Below are 18,573 nucleotides of genomic sequence, written 5' to 3' on the forward strand. Positions count from 1 at the left end.
ACTCGAAGAAACGAAAGTCATGGTGAAGAGCGATTATAAGATACGAAAATAGAAAACAAAAAAAGTTGCCAGGCAAAAACGAAAAATGATAATTTTTTAAAGGAGCGACTAACTTCACTCCTATTAACAAATGTCAAAATATAAATAAAGTCGAGGAAGTTTCAAAAATAAATGTAATTTGCATAAATTCTATAAAATGTTTTTTCACTGCGATTATTTTCTTGAAAGCGAAGATGAATCCCAAACTAACGAAGAAGAAGAAATGCGTATAAAAAGAAGAGTTTTAAGAGATTCATCGAACCCAATGAGCCTTCCAAGTTCAACGTAAGTAAAGTGAAATCGATTCAATCTAGTATTTTTTGGATTTGGCTTTGGCTTGGCTCGTCGGCAAGTAATTTTTTGCTATATTTGGATTGGTTTCCATAAAAGCTACCAGCAAATCCAACTGCTTAGCATTAGTTGTAGGCCTAGAAGGTTAGAAATAACTTATTTTTATGTTTTTCACAATTTTATTCATTATTTACTTACATTTTTTTGCTCACCAAAACAAAAACCAACCATCAACCAAACAAAAATAAAAAAATAAATGACAACGAAAGCTGAACGAGAGCTGAAGGCACTCGTAAATAAAAATACGAGTATCGTCATTTTTACGATTCTCGTTTTTCTTAATCGCAATTTGACGATTTAGTGCTACTACAATCGTTTTTCCTAATCGCAATTTAACGAATACGCGTTATTTTGAACGAGTTTCGTTTTTCATAATAACCCCCCTGGAAACAGAGAGAAAAAAAACTAAAAAAAAGAATCAACTTCGACGGTTGCCCTCTTTTTGCCTACAAGCTGTGATTTGCACACCAACTTGTGGGGAACAAATACTTATGCAAGAAGATGTGCATACTCCCAATATTTGAAAAATGGCGGATGTAATCAGCCAGAGGTGTTCAAAGAAAATTCAAAATTGTCGATAAACAACTTTTTGATACTTTCATTGTGTTCGCCATCTATCTGTAACTCAGAGAAAGAGAAGAGAAAAACAAATTCACCACGATCTACCGTTATAACGTTTACCGTAATTTATTGAAAAACGAACAATTTTTGCTAGAATTAATTTGTGAAAACCAGAGAGAAAAAGAAATGTCAAATGTCTCAATCTATGTATATGTTTTAGATTTGTTAGCAGAAGATTGTAAATTTTAGATATTCTAGGCAAAAATCCACTCACCCAATCGAAATATCAATTTTTGAATGAATCAAACTTGAGTAATACAAACGGCAAAACTTTTAGCCCTTTAGCAGACTAGAGCGATACGCTGTGAAGATCGTGATTAAAAATGGATGGGTTTTTTATTGCTCATAGATTTTTTTGAAACTCCAAAAACAATCAGTAAATCAATGTTTTTAAAAATTCAAAATGGTATTTGGCAACCCTGACCAAGCAAATAATTTCAAAATTCCAATACTCATTTCCTTTTCCTTTTTAACAGCAAAAAAAAGTATATAAGTACCTTGCCACATTATGTATGAATAAATATTTTGAACATCTCTAGTGCAATTCTCAGCAGGCGTTGCATTTTCTGTCTGAAAAAAGTCCACTTTTCACTGCTTTCTTTTTCATAGATTTAGTTTATTTCCCTTTTGGAAACGTAAATACATTCCCACATACCTATTTATTTTTTCCTTAAAGCACGTTCTTAAATTTTATAAGATTATGAATGATATAAAAGATCAACCCCGTCGTAAGTTTTATTTAAAACAAATTCCTACTCTATCATTAAAAAAAACTACTTTGTATTTCTCATAGATTGTAGTAGCACTTGTTTTTAAAACAAACAACAAAAACATTCATGATATTTTAAAATTTTCCTTTTTTGTTTTGTTTTTTGTTAAAAGCTCGCAAAATCCTTGGAATGAACAGTAAACTCTCCGCAGCAGCCAGTTCTCCTTCTAAATCTGATTTAAATTATTCCGAAAATCGTGATAAAATTCTTCAGGTTACTTCTATGGATCGTATGCGTTTTCCAAGCACAAATAGTCAGGGTAGGTTTTTGAAAAAAGTTATGTAAAAAGAAGAACCAACATTCAACTAAATGTACTGCAACTTCCTTTAGAATTGCCTTCGATTTGGCCATATGCAGCTTTTCTATCGCCAATATTGCCAGCGCCAAATATGGCTCTGCAATATGCACTCGCTCCAAACGTTCAATATGCGGCTTTACCATTTATTACTCAAGCCATTGCCAATGGACCAACTGTTGGGGCAAATGGTGGTAACCATCCTCAACAACAACAACAACAGAATATAGGCACTAGAGACCCTGAAAAGATGACTATTCAAATTGGAGTGCAATGCGTCAATCAGAATAATCCGATTAACATCAATGCAATGAATGACATGACGGCCTCTATAGGGAAGATAAATCTTCAAGTTGATCCATCGGAGTCTGGAATAAAGGGTGAGCAATTAATTCATAAGGAACCATAATTGAGTCTGGCAAACACATTTATTTAATTTTTAGAAGAATTCAATTTGCGAGGTTCGCCTTCAGTTCCAATGCGAAATCCTAACAAAGACTCGAGGTTTGTTGCTATCACAACTGATAAGAAATTAAAAAAATCATTTACTATCACTTAATTTAGAATCATCAAAGAACATTCATCGATTCTTGGCGGCGGAGGAGGAGACCCAAACGATGTAGTTATAAACACATTTGAAATATTGAAGTCACTTGCTCTCTCGGGCAGCGAAACCGCAGAGAAACTCGCCTACACCCACCGCAATCGTCCGTGTTTTAAAAAGATCGACAGTCTGTGTGCCCGTTTGAAACAAGATCTAGTCCGTCCCGATGGTGTTCTGCCGAATATCAATTCCCAAGGAATCGCTTGGGCTGTGAAGGATTTTATATTTGTATTCACTCGAGTTATGAATGCATGGATCATAATCAAGGGCTACGTGTACAATACCCCCGAGGGTTTGAATAAAGTCCGTTCGGCGTTAAGTCCAGAATTTGTTCGCAGTTTTACAGCATGGCAGGAGACAACTGTTAGTTTTATGGATAATCTTATTCAGTCTTTCATTAACTTGGATAATTTGGTGCAATCTCAAAAGAATGTCTACCAAAAAGCAAACAACTCAACTCCGATGAAGGCGAGTAATGATGATTCATTTGAATACTCCAGCTCCCCTGTGGATGAGTTTGTGGGATTGAATAAGGAACCAACCGCAACACAAAACACAAATTACACGTACACCATGGTTGAGGATTCTGATCTAACTCAACGGGAAAACGCTGTAAATGGGACGTACTTTAAGACTGGGACTTACAACTTCATCAAACGAGAGTCATTGGGCTCAACTGAAAGTCTTACCCCGACGACAACGGGTATAGAACAACTTTTCGATGAAACCTTAGCCAAGACCTTGTCCAATATTTCGTCTGTATATGATTTGTTGCCTTCGTTGAAAGCTCAAAGTGATAAGAAACTAAATTTTGATATTCGAGTGTTGGAGAATAAATTGTCTATGTTCTCGAATGACTTTGATCCGAATGTGGAGAAACCCTTGGGCAAGGATCTGGTGAACAAGTTGAACGTTCTCATTGAGCGTTTAATGAAAATGAAGAATGGAGATATCTTTTTTAAGATACAATTCTGTCAGAATTATGTAAAGTGGTGCTTATTGTTTTTATCTCATTCTAATTCGTCTTTTTTAAGTTCCCAGATTTCATAGCACAAACTCCGGAGTTCATGGACATTCGTGAGATCATTTTAAAATGCCAAACAGGCGCTTATGGACATATCTTTGAGGTTGTTCATGATATACGACTTATTATTTATCAGACCAAAGAATATTTGAAGGTAAAACAAATTTTGTTTTTAGTGTAAGGGAACTTAACTAAATTTTGATGAAATCTTTGTAGAAAAATCTCAATGGCAAACTGGTTGAAGCCGTAAATATGTTCGAAGAGGAAGTTGAAATGATCTTTGCCCAAGAACCATTTGAAAATTATAATTTTGATCACATCAAGGGAACCCCCAATGAAATTTTATACAACAGTGGAAAGTATTGAAAAAGTTAAAAATCCTATAAATGTTTATTTACTCCTACAAAATGATCTCTCAGTGGATATAAATAATAAGTTTTATTATATTGTTTATTTGTGCAATCAGCCTAATATCAATAATTTTTATATACATATGTACATAATTTTTCAATGATAGTTTTTTTTAAGGTTTGCTTTAAAAATTCCAAAAAACAAAATCTTAAATATTTAAATTAATTGTTCTTCTGTATTTTATACAAAACAAAAATATCTTACCCCAAAATGTGCCTTGAAAATTAATTTTATATCTCTAATATAAAAATAATCATATATCTATTTATTATTGAGTGTTAAAAAAAAAGAAGAAAACGAATGTAATTTGTGTATTTTTGTTTGATATCTTTGGAAAATAAAAGAAATACATTTAATGAGAAGTGTAAAATATAATTTATTGGAATTAAAACTAGAAATAAGAAACGACATGCTTCTACTTTGTTCTTGTTGGTTTGTAAAATGTAAAATAGAAAAAGGAATCGAGATGATTTTTGAATTTTGATAAAAAAACGAATTCTCGGAATTTTAAAACTGTAGACGATTAGGTTAGTTCGATTTGAAATTTCCCATTTTGCATATTAAGGTCCGTTTTGTTCACTTTGATTGTCAATGATGTCAATCTCTTGTAAAGAAAGAGCAATTGTTTGTTTGATTTAGAATTGAAATCGCTACATTTACTTTGATGGAATTCACATTGGATAATTTAGAGGTGGCTCACTTTGATTTGATAATTAAATTGAGATACATGTGTACCTATTTGCAAACATATTTTCCTATATTTATCCTTTTGGAAGCAGATAGGTCCAGAGTTTATTAACATGAACAATTACAATAGTATTTGTTTAGGCTGGCAGGTTGTTCCGTAGATAAAAATGTAAGGCAGTTTTTAGGGAATAATTTTGTTAAATTAATGTATCAAACCAAAAAAGTACTTACAATCCTCTTCCTCCTTATTTTGGTTGTTTCAAAAAAACGGACAAGTGGCTAAAGATAGTGTACTAGCTTTTTGCATTCTTAGGAAAAAGGGCATTATACAAAAAATGTATATATATTAATATTGATTTATTTTTATGGTGCAAAACATCACATCAACTTAAAAGTTTTTAAATAAGTCACCATAAAAGCTTGTTTTTTGAACACGAACACATTTTCAATATATATTTAAAAAAAAAGATGCTGGGATGCGACCCACACTGATAACTTCCCATCCCGATTAATTATTCTAAAAAATTTAAACATTAAAACAAATATTTTGCATATGATTAAACACTTTGATTTCAAAATCTGTTTTTTAAGAGAGAATTTAGTCAAAAAACAATTTTTACCAATTTCATTACTATTTGCGTACTATTTTTTGTAGATTTTAATTTTGTATGAAAAAAAACTGGCTGTTGGATTTTTATAAAAATTAGCTGAATGTCGAAAATAATATTTTCAGTGAGATTAAATTAGTTTGAAGCCAATATCTTTAATTTTAAAAAAGATATTTCGGTTTAAAGTAATTTTTACCGAGTTTTAGTGTTTTTTTTTTAGGTTTTTATATATTTTTTGTACAAAAACTGTCAATTCGTTTTCTCATAATTGTACCAGATGTCAAAAACGTTATTTTTTGTTACAATTATTTTAGAGATATAATCATTTTTTGTTCGTAAGATATTCGAGGGGACAAATATTTGTTTAAGTTTTTTTTTGTAATTTACAAAAAAACGTTTTTTTTCCACAATATATAACATAAAATTTAACTCAAGTCGTCAGCGTCATTTATTCACCTTTTTTTAATTGCTATGATAAAAAAAACCACCCACTCAATTTGTTTGAGAGTCCTTTCTGCATTATTATATGTATAACAAAATTTATTTGAAGTCAATATCTCCATTGGTTCTTGAGCTATGAACAACGAAAAAAGACCCAGACACACACACGCACAGCATATCTTATTTAGACTCTAGGGACCTTAAAACGTCGAGAAACTTCAAAATTTTTAAATCGATAAATCGGACGAATTACAATAACTTCCAATGGGAAGTTAATAACACTTACCTTAAGTCATTCTTTTTATATTATTATCCCTGAAAGAAAACTAAACAAAAAATGTTCCCGCTGTTTTTAGCATGGCTTAAAAATATTTGTCTCATTTGAAAATGATTCCAAAAAAAATAGGGAAAACTTTAATTTTTCTAATTGGCAACCACAAAAAGTTTATAGGTATTCTAATTCTTATTTTGTCTTGTGTTGTTTTTATTTTTCTTCATTGCCAATCAACCAATCAAAAAACTAAATCATACAAAAAATAAATAATTAATTATAACAAAACTGTCTTTTTATTGCCGAGCTCGAACTTTCGCTAAATTTGTATGCATTCTTCTCTATCTCCTGTTTTCTTAATAATCTGGAATTTTATTATTTCATAGTGGAATTTACGCTCATTTTTACCCCCACCCCAATACATTTTGAATGCAAAACATGTGGAACGAACTGTTTAGGAAATCGTAAAAAGATGCCAGGTCGAGCGTTCCTCTTCATGATAGTACTATTCAAATATATATACAAAGAATTAATGTTATTAATTATATTTTATTCTGTTTGTAGCTTAATGCATTTCAAATACCCATCTTAAAGACTGAACCGTAGATGGTGATAGTATAGGCAAAGAGAACCTCACATCCCACAATCTCAAATGTCAAGCAGTATTTCTAAAGCGCGGGCTTTCTACACCGTCTTAAATATAAAAACTAACTATTTAAAAGCCTAAATTAATACAACTGATCATCCATAACAATAATACAAGAATTCCTAGAAATAAGGTAAATCAAATATATCATTTAGTCTTTTATAACGCCACCACTTGCATAGGAAAAGAGCATTCATGTTAAACTTAGTCATGCATGTTATTTACTCTATTTAACTTATCAATATGAACTATTAGCAAAATAACAATTATTCTGATATTTAAGTTAAGTTAGAATCAGTTAAAAATATAAGAAATACAAAAGAAATAACTTGAAGGTGACAAAATCCAAACAAATAAAAAGGTTAAGGCAAAAATTATTAAACAACAACAAAACAAAAAACTTTTGTTTGTGGATTGCATCTGTGCAGTGGATCACATCTTGTGGAATCTGTACCGTCACCTGGCTGTCATTTGGCTCTCAAATATTCATTTCTACAGAGAAGACAAAGAAAAACAAGAAAAAGTGCAAATAATTAATATTTTTTTTGTAAACTCCAAAAATTCGCCTCCACAAATATTCCCAAAAGAAAACTTCATAAAATTCTGATTTTCCAATTAAATCAATCCAAACACAAAGTGCTATCAGAATTTAGCCAAAAACGAATAAATTCCCATCCCAAGTTTCATAAGCGCTCTCCAAAAAAGAAAACGAAAGAAAAGAAGCGAATTTGCGTCGCAGAGAATTATTATTTTGTTTTGGTTGTGGATTTGCAGTGGTTGTTTTTAAACAAAGAAATTTTCTTCTTTAACTCAGTACTCAGAGCTAAGCAGAGACAGGGGCGCTCACTGGGTAAGTCATCTTTCTTCGTCCCGTCCGTCGTCCGTTTGTCCGATTGTCCGTGTTCATCGTCTTTCATAGTCGATGATTATATTTTTCTCGTTGTGTTGTGTTGTTTTTCTTTTGTTGGTAATAATCTTGAAATATATACAATTTTCAGATAACAAACGACGAATTTTTACCTTGACTAAGACTAAATAATACTCGGCTGAAGAGAAAATGCTAGACTTGGAAGTTGTTCCCGAAAAGTCACTAGGATGTGATAGCTGGGAATTTGTCCTGGGCATGCATTTCTCTCAAGCCATTGCCATAATTCAGTCGCAGGTGGGGATAATCAAGGGCGTGCAAGTACTGTATTCGGACACAAATCCACTGGGCGTGGATATCATAATAAATTTGCCCCAAGACGGGATTCGATTGATCTTTGATCCTGTAGTGCAGCGACTGAAGACAATCGAGGTGTTTAGCATGAAGCTAGTGAAGCTAAAATACGGCGGAGTGTTCTTCAACAGCCCCGAAGTGCTTCCCTCAATCGAACAGATCGAGCATTCCTTTGGAGCCACACACCCAGGTGTGTACGATGCAGCCAAGCAGCTATTTGCCTTGCATTTCAGAGGTTTAAGCTTCTACTTTCCGGTGGACAGTAAATTGCAGGCTGGCCATGCTCACGGGATGGGCTCGTTGGTGTTTCTCAATGGTGCTTCGCCCGTGGTTTCAAAGATGTCATTGTACTCGGGCAGTAATGTGGCCGAGAATAGACCTCCGCCTCTGCCGTTGTCTTGCTACAACCGACAGCTGCACCTTGAATCGGCTTCTGTGTTGCGCAATCCACTAGGTATGACGCGTGGGCTAAAGCTTAAGCTATTCACAGAAGGCTCTGGCCGAGCTCTCGAACCCCGCAGACAATGCTTCACCAAGGAAATAATATTCGGCGATAGTTGTCAAGATGTGGCCATAAACCTGGGCGCCCCCAACAGAATTTTCTTCAAAAGCGAGGACAAAATGAAGATCCACTCGTCGAATGTGAATCGCCAAGCGCAGAGCAAACGCAGTGACATTTTCTTCAACTATTTCACACTCGGCATTGACATACTCTTCGATGCACGCACCCAGACCTGCAAGAAATTCATTCTCCACACAAACTACCCTGGCCATTTCAACTTCAACATGTACCATCGCTGTGAGTTCCAGTTCCAATTGAAGCCGGACAAAGTTTTGGATGGAGATAAACAAATGTCGTCACAATCAGTTCCCATTACAGCTTATTCGAAGTGGGACGACATCAGCTCGTCGCTGGTGCCATCGGAAAGGCCAGTTGTCTTGCATCGTGCCAGCTCAACCAACACAGCAAATCCATTTGGGTCGACCTTTTGCTATGGCTACCAAGACATCATATTCGAGGTCATGCCCAACAAACACATCGCATCGGTGACGCTGTACAACACGTCACCGTCCAAGCAAAAGGAGTACCTCTGGCAGAACAACAAAATGCAGGACATTCGGCTTACAGTAGCGTGAAATTTCAAAATTCAATTGCACTCAAAATCGAAAAGAAATTCGAACGACCCTGACGGCGACCCTAACGGTGACCGCTACCGCTACCGCGACTCCGACGACGACGATGTGACACAGTAAACATGGCCAAATATAGGCAAAACTAACTCTTATATAAAATACATTATATATATATATAAAATATTATATATATTGTTTCTACACAAACCCACATAACATACATATGATAATGATGATCTATTTTTTAAACAATTTCCTATACTTAAGTCCTTAAAAACAAAAAACAAACAAAAAAAAACAAAAAAGTAAAAAGAAAAACAATTAAAAAATAAATTTAACTGTGTTTTTGTATTTTTATTTTCCGATTTTATGTGAAGAAGTTGTGTATTAAGTAGTGTTATGTTTAGATGTTCATATAAATACAATAGAAAGTAATAATTAATAAAGTAAACTTCTGTACATATGAAAAACAACAATTTTGCCAAGCAAGTGGTGGTGTCCATTTTTGTTCTTATTTTTAGTTTTGTTTATTTATCTTTTCAATTTTCTGGGATGGTTTCTTTTGTTTAGAAAAATTTAAATCAAATAAGCTCACGACAAAATGAAGGAAACCATTGAGAATGGAGATGCCAAAGAGCTGCCTAAGTATGATCCTAGCAGCTTACCGGATATGCTTCCTGTTTATTACAAACGATTGTTTCCACACAAACCGTTTTATCGATGGCTTTCCTATGGCTTGTGTATGTGTCGAGATGAGATGTTTTCTTAGTATTGTTGTAGAAACTATTTTACTATGATTGGAATTGTTTTGTTTTTGTTTTTAGCTGAACCAGGAATTTTTTCAAATCGAGAAATTTCTTTCACTTTGGGAGATGATATTTATATACGTTATCTTTGCTATGACACAGAATCTCAGATGGAAAAGGATATTTGTGCTAGAAACCCCATGAAGATTGATATTGGAGCTGTGATGCAGAATAAGTAAGTTTCCATTGATTACATTTGGATGAACAAATTTGTGTTAAAACAAAATGGCTCCTGGTGATTTAGAAGGAACTGAAAGGGTTTAAACTTAATGTTGCATCACATTTTGTTTGTCATATATTATTTGTATGCTGTGAATCAATTGTGCTCTTAAGGAAATGGAAAGAAATTGGTAAGGTGTAGGAAAGTTAATGAGGTTTTAGGTTAAATTCGCAACTTTGAACCCTTCTGATTTTTTACTTTCATTTCCGTAAACAGCGCCCAGAGACTCAACAAAGGGTAATTGTATTGACTTCACTGAATAAAACTTATCTCCCTTTATCATTTACATTTATCAATTTTAAACACAGCAAGAAAATTGAAAATGAAAAAGTGTAGAGTGTTTGAACATAAAATATAATTTTGTTAACATAGACATATTTTAACAAAATATCATAAGAGTTTAAGACTTTATTTTAATCAGATCTAATTAAAACTAATAGAAGCTGATATAAATATATTGCAAAAGTTACATTAATTAAAAAAGGAACAACTTTAGGCTAGTGTATTTAAATTTAAAAGATCGAAGAATTCAAAATTAACTGAAATATAGGCTTTTAGTTTAGATAAAACAAAAAATAGATTGATTTTAAAAGTATTTCTGTAAGCGATAGCTTCAGTAACAAACCGGATAAGAACTTTCCAACCAGACTCACAATTGAGTAACTTGAGTAACTCTCTTCTGTATAAACGTCGAATTTCTTGGAGTATTGGACATCTTGCTAAGAAGTGATAAACGTTTTCGATTTGATTAAGGTTGCAAATATTAGAATTATGATTTATATCAGCCCTATGAGGTTTGTAATTTAGCTCTAGCATTTCAGTTCGGATCTTTAATATTAAACTCATCTCGTTTTCTTTTCGAAAATAATTAGACTCCGCAAAACAGTGATTCAGTTTGCTGTATATCGTTCTTGACATAAACTCTTAAGCACGGTTCAGAGAATTTTAAAATATTTATTCGTCAATTGCTGAGATACAGTCATAGTATTCACCAAAGTTATTCCAGGCTAAATTCAATGTCGTATTATATTTAGCAGCTAATTCTTGCCAATCTTTGAAGAGCTTTTTTTTTTGATGATTATTATCACATCTCTTTAAAACTTAGACAATATAGTCCGCATTTGCCTTAAAGTCTTCACATACTTCGTAACCATACACTTCATTAGCATAACAGAGTGAACTTTTAATTGTTGTATAAAATATTTGGATTTTACCATCGGTTCGCAATTATGATTATGAGATCTAAAAACCATAATCTTCGACTTTGAAGTATTTATTTGAAGATCCCAAGAGTTTTAATACTGGTTAAGTTTGTTTTGCAGTTGTATAGTTACCGGATTATCAGTAAGAATGACAAAATCATCCTCATATAAAAACACCTTAATAAGCAAATTTCCAATATACCCCCTGGATCACTGTCGCCAATGTCGTTAATAAAAAGTGAGAAGAGCAAAGGACTCAAAATGCAACCTTGCGGGACACTTCTGTCTTAAATTACTGCGAAGAGGTTCTACCATTAGAAACTACCGCTGTTGTATTTTAAAGAAGTTTCTCATATATTCTTGAAAATTTTGTTGATAATCCAACACCTAGTTTGAAAAGTAATAGTTTCCTATTAATAGTATCAAAGGCAGCTTTAATTAGCGACATTAGTAAGAGTAAATTTTTGATCAACTGTAAAAGGTTAGCTCGAAACCCAGCCTGAAAACAACTTATTTTGTTGTTTGTTTCAACCCAAGTTACAAGTCTAAGATACAGCATCTGAGTAAATAGTTTTGGTAATGAATTGAGAACAGAGATACCTCTGTAGTTTTCGGGGAGATTAGGATCTCCTTTTTATAGATCACTAAAATACGTTTCTTCGTTGTTGAACACTCTGTTAATTAAGAGCAATATTATGATCTAAAAATTGTGAGCTGGCATTTTTCAATCTATGTTTTTGTCTATCAAATTGTGGGAAGAAAGCTCTTTGGGTGCTTCAGAAACAGCGAGTACTTCTTTTTGAAAAATTTAATTTTAAAAGCTGAGTTGAAACAGGGGGTTCTTGAGTCCTGTGTCAACCCAACAAACTCCTTTATCTAGCTCGGTCCGTAGCTACATTGTTGCACACAATGCTGCCTAAAAAGGAAATATTTTATAAATTTTATATTTTATCAATTTTGGAAATTACAAAGTTTTGAATAGACCCAAACTTTTAATGTACGCTAAAAATGTTTGTCCTTTTTCATTTGAAAACAAACCGATATTTTGAAGATTATAGTAATATAACCTACAAATCTACGTAGTAAATCATGCAAATAAACCCTATGAACTTTGTGGCTCAGGGGCATCTGTCATTGAATGCTAGAGTTGAAAATATTGCAGTCAGACAACGATCTCCTATATTTTTAAAAACTCTTTTGAGTTCCATACAAGAGACTCAAGTGGGTTATTGAAGCACCTGTTTAAATGTATGAATATTTACGCGAAACTCATTCGGACTTTGAAAAGTGATCCGAAACGATTCTGGAGTTTTATTAATTCTAAAAGGAAGTAAATTGGCATTGCAACTACGATGAATTTTAGAGGGGATAATTCTACTGACATTAATAAAACTCTTGATCTTTTTGTTCATTTTTTTAACCAGTTTACTTAACTTCACAAGGAAACTTGGATTTTCTTTCAGATATTACCCTTAAAGAAGATATTGGCTCAATACATTTAAATTATCTGAAGTATTAAATGGTCTTCAGAATCTTAAACCCAATCACATTCCTGGTGTCGATGGCATTCCTGCTCTTGTCTTAAAAAAATGCTCTAGTTCTGTATGCTTTCCATTGCACGAATGAAAATCTTCTTTTCTAATCCCAATTTTTAAGTCTGGTATGAAAAATAATGTTGAAAATTACAGAGGCATTAGGCTAAGTTATCCACAATTCCTAAATTGCTCGAAAGTTTAGTAAGGACCAAACTGCCTTTTTTCGTAAAAGAACATGTAAGTGATGCCCAGCATGGGTTTATATCGGTTGGATCAACTGTCACTAATCTCGCATGTTTTTCCTCTTTCGTTATTAATTGTATAGAAAGTGAAAAACAAGTAGATGCTATCTACGCGGATTTAAGTAAGGCATTTGATTCTGTATGCCACAACATACTTCTTCGTAAGCTTCATAACCTTGGGATTCACTTTATTCTCCTTCAGTGGATTTCATCTTTTTTAACTGATAGGGTACAAGAAGTAAAACGTGACAACCAAACCTCGAGGTCTATTAAATATACCTTGGCCCACTTTTATTTATAATGTTTATCGATGATAGCAAAAATATAAAATTCAGCCAAATGTCTCATTTATGCTGATGATCTTAAATAATTTTTAAAAGTGAATTCCATTTATGATTGCTTTAATCTCCAAATAGTCCTCGATCATTTATCAAACTGGTGCTTGGTTAACTGTCTTAAACTTAATGTCAAGAAATGCTTCGCTATCTCTATCTCTAGGAAACTTTCAACTTATGAGTTTGCGTATTCTCTTGATCCTATAACTCTTCAGAAAACTGCTACAGTAAAGGATTTGGGTGTCTCATTTGATTCCAAGTTTACATTTTTTCCGCACATGAATGCTATTGTCGCTAAAGCCAACTCTATGATTCGTTTTATTAAAAGAAACTTATCATCTCTATACAGCTATTAGTTAGATCATTACTTGAATATGCTGATGTCATATGGAATCCTTTCCAACAAACGTTTTCGGATAGAATTGAGAAAGTTCAAAATCGTTTCGCAAAATATGTGCTTTGTGAAATGCGCTGGAATTTTTGTCCAGATTCTCAACCTCGACGAAATCTTCTGGGTCCGAAATCTCTCAAATCGCGATGAACTATCCATGATATAATATTTGTGCGAGATATTTTATGTTACTATATAAAGTGTCTTAACCTTGTATCGTTAATTTTTATTTATGCCCCGATTAGACCATAGAGAGAATGATTATTTTTCACCCCAAGCATAGGACAAATTTTGGAATGAATGAACCAGTTTCAAGGTCAATTAGGGAGTTCAACGAAGTAATTAGTCATATTGATATAGCATGGCCTAGAAACAAATTCAAAATTGATTTGTATTATCTATTTTTAAGAAATTAATCATGAATTATTGTAAATTATTTATTTTTTAAATATATGTACTTATGTATTTATACTTTTTTGCATCTGTTGAGCCTATAGCTCGTAGATTAAACAAATAAATAGGCTTATTACAGGTCCCGTCGAATTACATTTTTTCAACAATTTTTCTGAAAAGTAGCACCCCTAGTTTTGAATTTTATAAACTTCTTAAGGTAGGGCAGATATTGTTTTTGCTGTTTGTAGTACGAATTTTTTACGACGGAGCCTGTTTTTTCACATCAAACGCATTTGCTTTCCTTTCTTGAACTACTTTATATTTTCATATGTTCTTTGAAGTAGTAAACATTTTATATGAATACAAAAATATGCCAAGTGAAGTGAAGTAGGCAGATGTGCAATCTTTGCAAATTTTATAACCCGCATGTATGTTATTAATTTTAGACCAGCTGTCTTGCGAATGTCTTCAAAGTCCATGGTCCCTGTGCAACGTGAATTGGTCTTCGATATCGATATGACTGACTACGACGATGTGCGAACGTGCTGCGAAGGTGCTGCGGTGTGTCTTAAATGCTGGAAGTTCATGACTGTGGCATGTAAGATCTTGGATTTGGCACTGCGAGAAGACTTCGGCTTCGAACATATTTTATGGGTATTCTCCGGTCGTCGTGGTATTCATTGTTGGGTATGTGATCATAGTGCTCGTCATTTGGATTCGAAAGGGCGCTCTGCAGTTGCTGAGTATATGCAAATAGTTAGCCATGCCGTGAGTGGAGATAATAATAGTAGCGTCCGAGCTGTAATTGGCGAACGAATGCATCACAGTATTAAACGTGCCTTAAAAATTATTGAACCAATGTTCGAAGAGGTTGTCCTTGAAGATCAGAATCTGTTTGGGAGTGCGAAGGGTGTTGGGAAGCTTTTGCAGATGATTCCAGAAGAGAATGCTCGCAAAGAAGTCGAAGCTCATTTGAAAAAGTTCGAGGGAGCCAACTCGAAGACAATTTGGACAAACTTCATCCGATTTGTGAACTCGATGCGCAGTCAATCGACATCAACGGTTTGGACGAGAAAAATGAGAAATATCGTGGAAGAGATTCAATTGGCTGTGATGTATCCACGTTTGGACATAAATGTCACCAAAGGATTCAACCATTTGCTGAAGGCTCCTTTTTGTATTCATCCAAGCACTGGAAAGTTGTGTGTTCCATTCAATGCGAATTTGGCTTCGAAGTTTGATCCGACAGCAGTGCCGACGATAGTTTCTCTGATGGAGGAAATCAATGTCTACGATGAAAAGAACAAGGACGAAGATGCTCCTCAAGACAAAAGTCGTATCAAAGACTTTAAAAAGACTGGCATGTTCAAACCTGTGGTAGTTTTTGAAGAATTCCTGCGAAAACTTGAGAAGAGTTACAAGTCAAGGGCAATCGAAGTAAGCGATACAACTCTGGAGTTTTAAAAATTATACCTACGCAATTAAATTAAATATTTGTTATTTTAATGTGTGTTTGTTTTTTTTTTACATATTTTTGTTGAAAAAAATTGAAAATGTCAAAGGAAATAGATTCTCTTGATTTGGAATTTCAGTACTATTGGTAACGACTCTTCTATCTCTATTTTTTTTTAAACTTTGTGTATGACTTTTGCTTTCAGTTCTCTGTTGGAAGAATTAGTTCGTTTGCTTCCAAATCGATGTCAGCAATTCATAGCTAACAAATGGAATCACAAGCTCACCGATCCCATTTACAATGCAGAACCCTTGCGGGAAAAGAGGAATCACTATCTGCTGATGCTAACTATTTGTTTGAATTTGAGAGAATTGAAACACCCGTTCGATCGTCCTCCTCCAAGTGGAGTTCTAGAAGAATTGCATTCTATTCAGAATCCAAACCAAATTAAATCAAATAACAATGCTATTTGTCAAAATGAAAATCCTTCAAAAGCATGTGATATCCACGAACTCGGTTGTCCCACTGATGAAGATAACATTTCGAAGGTACAATTAAATCAATAATTGTCCTAACATTTTTCAGCATCTCCATAAATTTAGGTTTTAGATGAACAGTTCACATTTCTAATGAATTTAGCCAAGCCAAATGTTGAGAAATTGTTCAATTTATCCGACCGTCACAGAGGACGTGATTGGATTAATTTTCTTTCATCAATTGATACCAAGTGTTTTCATATGAAAGGAGTTCGTAATGACTATGCTATGCTTTTGTCTGGATATCTTTTGAATGATGAACTTTTGGGACCTTTTTTACAAGCACCTATTCAAAAACTTGTTCCTTTGGGGGATTTAGTTAAAATTGTCGATATGAATAATCACATGATAAATGATCCGTCTCATCCGAGAGCGATGAGGTTTTTGAAAGATGTCCCACATCCTACGGAAGGAGCATTCGCTTTTCTTGCTGTGACGGGTAATATTGTTGATTGAGTAAATGTAAAGCAAGCAAACTTTTAAATATAAAATGATTTACAATTTTGGTAGACGAGTGTCATTCATATTAAACATATTGATATTTTTCTTCAGGACTTATGTTTGTATTTTGCATATAAATAGTCTACCGGTTGTCTTAACTGCTGTTTTCGCATTTTTTAATTTTTTTTTAATGTAGCTTCATGTTGTTTTGTGGTGTTAAAATAAGTCTTTTGTCTACAGTGTACTTAAGGTGAGTCCCTGCACAGACCAGTAGATGTGTTAAAAAGCCACCAATGCGTGCAAATTTTCAGCATCCATCTTCTCGATGTGATTCAGGAATCCAAATCTCGAACGTACAACTTCATAGGCATGCAATCTTTCAGTAAGAGAAACTGATAGCTGGTCAATCAGTGGGATGAAGGCGGATACTTTGTATTTTTCCATGGGTGAAAGATTTACGTCCTATGCTTCGCGTAATCGAGCGAATTCAACCTCACGTTCTGGTGCGGGTGCGTGATTGTACATATTCATCAGTATAAGATATTTTTTTGGCTGCTTCGTATTTATCAAAATCATTTCGTTTGGATTCCAAGAATGATTTTAATGATTCCAAGAATGATGAATGATTTGAATGATGATTAATGGCAGTGCACGCATTGCCGATTGAAGAATCATTTTCGGGTCTTGCAACATCTTGAAACGCTTCAAGATATCAACGCGGTTTCGAGACCACTCATCTTCTGTAGAAGGTGCGTTGCTTCATTCCTCATGATGTCTTTTTGCTCTTTATTGTAAGATATGCTACATTATATATAAGAAAAAAAATTGTTGAGATACGGAATAGAATACCCAACCTCCGAGGTTGCGGGTAAGTACCACCCAACTCAGCCATTAAGCTATTTGGGTACCCGCTCAAGATGGGTAGTGAATTAGAAGTGCTTCTTATCAGGGACATTTGAGATTTTGATGTTTCACTGATTACCTGATTGGAGTGAACAAATATAGATCAAAGGAAAAGATTTTTACTATTTGGAATTTGAAACAAATATTTTTCGAAGTTGTGGGGGCCCCCTTCAATCCGGCCATGGTGCTAAGCATTAATGAACATATGTGGTTTACAGTTGAGTTTCCTTGAGGGAAACGGACTGACATTAGCTCAGTATGTCTTTTCTATTTACTTATTTAGAAAGATATTCAAATAGGAGTTCCCCAAAAACCTCTCAAAAATTGTAAAACAATGAAATGCCTCTATTAGTTTTCCATCATCTCATGATCCCCTTTTTGGAATATTGGGAGTATAACAGCTGAAACAAAACATAAAGTGGAAAAATCATTCTCGTAAAAGTTGTTGAAAAGTTTCAGTAAGTAACTGGCGAATTCTTCAGTGCAGAACCTAACCGAGAAGTCGTCTTAGCATTTTACGGTCAATGAGATTCTTCTCTTGGTGCACTAGATTCCTTCAACATTATAAAGTCAATACTGGAAGGGCAACGCTGTGCGTTATACGTCCAAGTTGGATTGGAAATGTATTTTTAGATCGGATGCTGTAATATTTATACGAATTCTAATTTATGTGTAATTCTATACCATCTATGTTCCGAACTGTCCAAAATTCTTTTATATTTCTGGTTGCTATAAGAATCTGCAATTTTTCTTCTCAACGCAAAACATCAGTTGAGTATATTAATAAAATTTGGCCAATTGTATTCACAAGTCATGGACTTACGAGAAAATACTGCCAACCTCCTTTTTTGTGTTCTTGGCATTGTAAAGTATTGAAATTACTTTCTTTCAAAAATAAAGAATAAATAAAAATCGCCGAATTCAAAACGTTTACCAAACTCCTATTTATACTTACATCTTCCCAACCTCTTATTCTGTTCATCCTAAAGAACTCC

At 33.8% G+C, this 18,573-nt stretch overlaps 4 protein-coding genes and 1 long non-coding RNA gene across 5 annotated transcripts; 4 read left to right on the plus strand and 1 right to left on the minus strand.

The window, feature by feature from the left end:
- Positions 1-155: 155 nt before the first annotated feature.
- Positions 156-769, minus strand: LOC129947717 (uncharacterized). The gene is made up of 2 exons (XR_008781750.1): positions 529-769; positions 156-467 (listed from the first exon to the last, which is right to left on the minus strand). It is a non-coding gene; the product is annotated as an uncharacterized LOC129947717 (long non-coding RNA).
- Positions 770-1,632: 863 nt separating this feature from the next.
- On the plus strand, positions 1,633-4,288 carry LOC129946748 (protein mitoshell-like). Its single transcript, XM_056057064.1, has 7 exons — positions 1,633-1,739; positions 1,894-2,040; positions 2,112-2,456; positions 2,520-2,580; positions 2,641-3,664; positions 3,715-3,858; positions 3,921-4,288. Exons 1-7 carry the CDS (start codon positions 1,712-1,714, stop codon positions 4,068-4,070), a joined length of 1,899 nt encoding a protein of 632 aa, XP_055913039.1. The 5' UTR covers positions 1,633-1,711; the 3' UTR covers positions 4,071-4,288.
- Positions 4,289-6,762: 2,474 nt separating this feature from the next.
- On the plus strand, positions 6,763-15,751 carry LOC129944743 (DNA primase small subunit). The gene is made up of 4 exons (XM_056054408.1): positions 6,763-6,901; positions 9,692-9,861; positions 9,946-10,102; positions 14,692-15,751. Exons 2-4 carry the CDS (start codon positions 9,723-9,725, stop codon positions 15,707-15,709), a joined length of 1,314 nt encoding a protein of 437 aa, XP_055910383.1. The 5' UTR covers positions 6,763-6,901; positions 9,692-9,722; the 3' UTR covers positions 15,710-15,751.
- LOC129944744 (PHAF1 protein CG7083) lies at positions 7,228-9,597 on the plus strand. The gene is made up of 2 exons (XM_056054409.1): positions 7,228-7,618; positions 7,767-9,597. The coding sequence occupies exon 2, from the start codon at positions 7,826-7,828 to the stop codon at positions 9,122-9,124; it is 1,299 nt and encodes a 432-aa protein (XP_055910384.1). The 5' UTR covers positions 7,228-7,618; positions 7,767-7,825; the 3' UTR covers positions 9,125-9,597.
- On the plus strand, positions 15,708-16,788 carry LOC129944745 (uncharacterized). The gene is made up of 3 exons (XM_056054410.1): positions 15,708-15,845; positions 15,904-16,246; positions 16,301-16,788. Exons 1-3 carry the CDS (start codon positions 15,799-15,801, stop codon positions 16,688-16,690), a joined length of 780 nt encoding a protein of 259 aa, XP_055910385.1. The 5' UTR covers positions 15,708-15,798; the 3' UTR covers positions 16,691-16,788.
- The last annotated feature ends 1,785 nt before the right edge of the window (positions 16,789-18,573 follow it).

The sequence above is a fragment of the Eupeodes corollae genome, chromosome 2 (assembly GCF_945859685.1).
Source record: "Eupeodes corollae chromosome 2, idEupCoro1.1, whole genome shotgun sequence".
In the NCBI taxonomy this organism is placed as follows: Eukaryota; Metazoa; Arthropoda; class Insecta; order Diptera; family Syrphidae; genus Eupeodes; species Eupeodes corollae.

Excerpts from the sequence above, each read along its gene's own strand:
- LOC129946748 (XM_056057064.1), top strand. The coding sequence starts at position 1,712 with ATGAATGATATAAAAGATCAACCCCGTC. Across the intron at positions 2,041-2,111 it reads TCCAAGCACAAATAGTCAGG|AATTGCCTTCGATTTGGCCA; the intron begins GTAGGTTTTTGA and ends AACTTCCTTTAG. Across the intron at positions 3,859-3,920 it reads AGACCAAAGAATATTTGAAG|AAAAATCTCAATGGCAAACT; the intron begins GTAAAACAAATT and ends AAATCTTTGTAG.
- LOC129944744 (XM_056054409.1), top strand. The coding sequence starts at position 7,826 with ATGCTAGACTTGGAAGTTGTTCCCGAAAAGTCACTAGGATGTGATAGC.
- LOC129944745 (XM_056054410.1), top strand. The coding sequence starts at position 15,799 with ATGTCAAAGGAAATAGATTCTCTTGATTTGGAATTTCAGTACTATTG. Across the intron at positions 15,846-15,903 it reads TTGGAATTTCAGTACTATTG|TTCTCTGTTGGAAGAATTAG; the intron begins GTAACGACTCTT and ends TTTTGCTTTCAG. Across the intron at positions 16,247-16,300 it reads ATGAAGATAACATTTCGAAG|GTTTTAGATGAACAGTTCAC; the intron begins GTACAATTAAAT and ends CCATAAATTTAG.
- LOC129944743 (XM_056054408.1), top strand. The coding sequence starts at position 9,723 with ATGAAGGAAACCATTGAGAATGGAGATGCCAAAGAGCTGCCTAAGTAT. Across the intron at positions 9,862-9,945 it reads ATGGCTTTCCTATGGCTTGT|CTGAACCAGGAATTTTTTCA; the intron begins GTATGTGTCGAG and ends TTTTGTTTTTAG. Across the intron at positions 10,103-14,691 it reads GGAGCTGTGATGCAGAATAA|ACCAGCTGTCTTGCGAATGT; the intron begins GTAAGTTTCCAT and ends TATTAATTTTAG.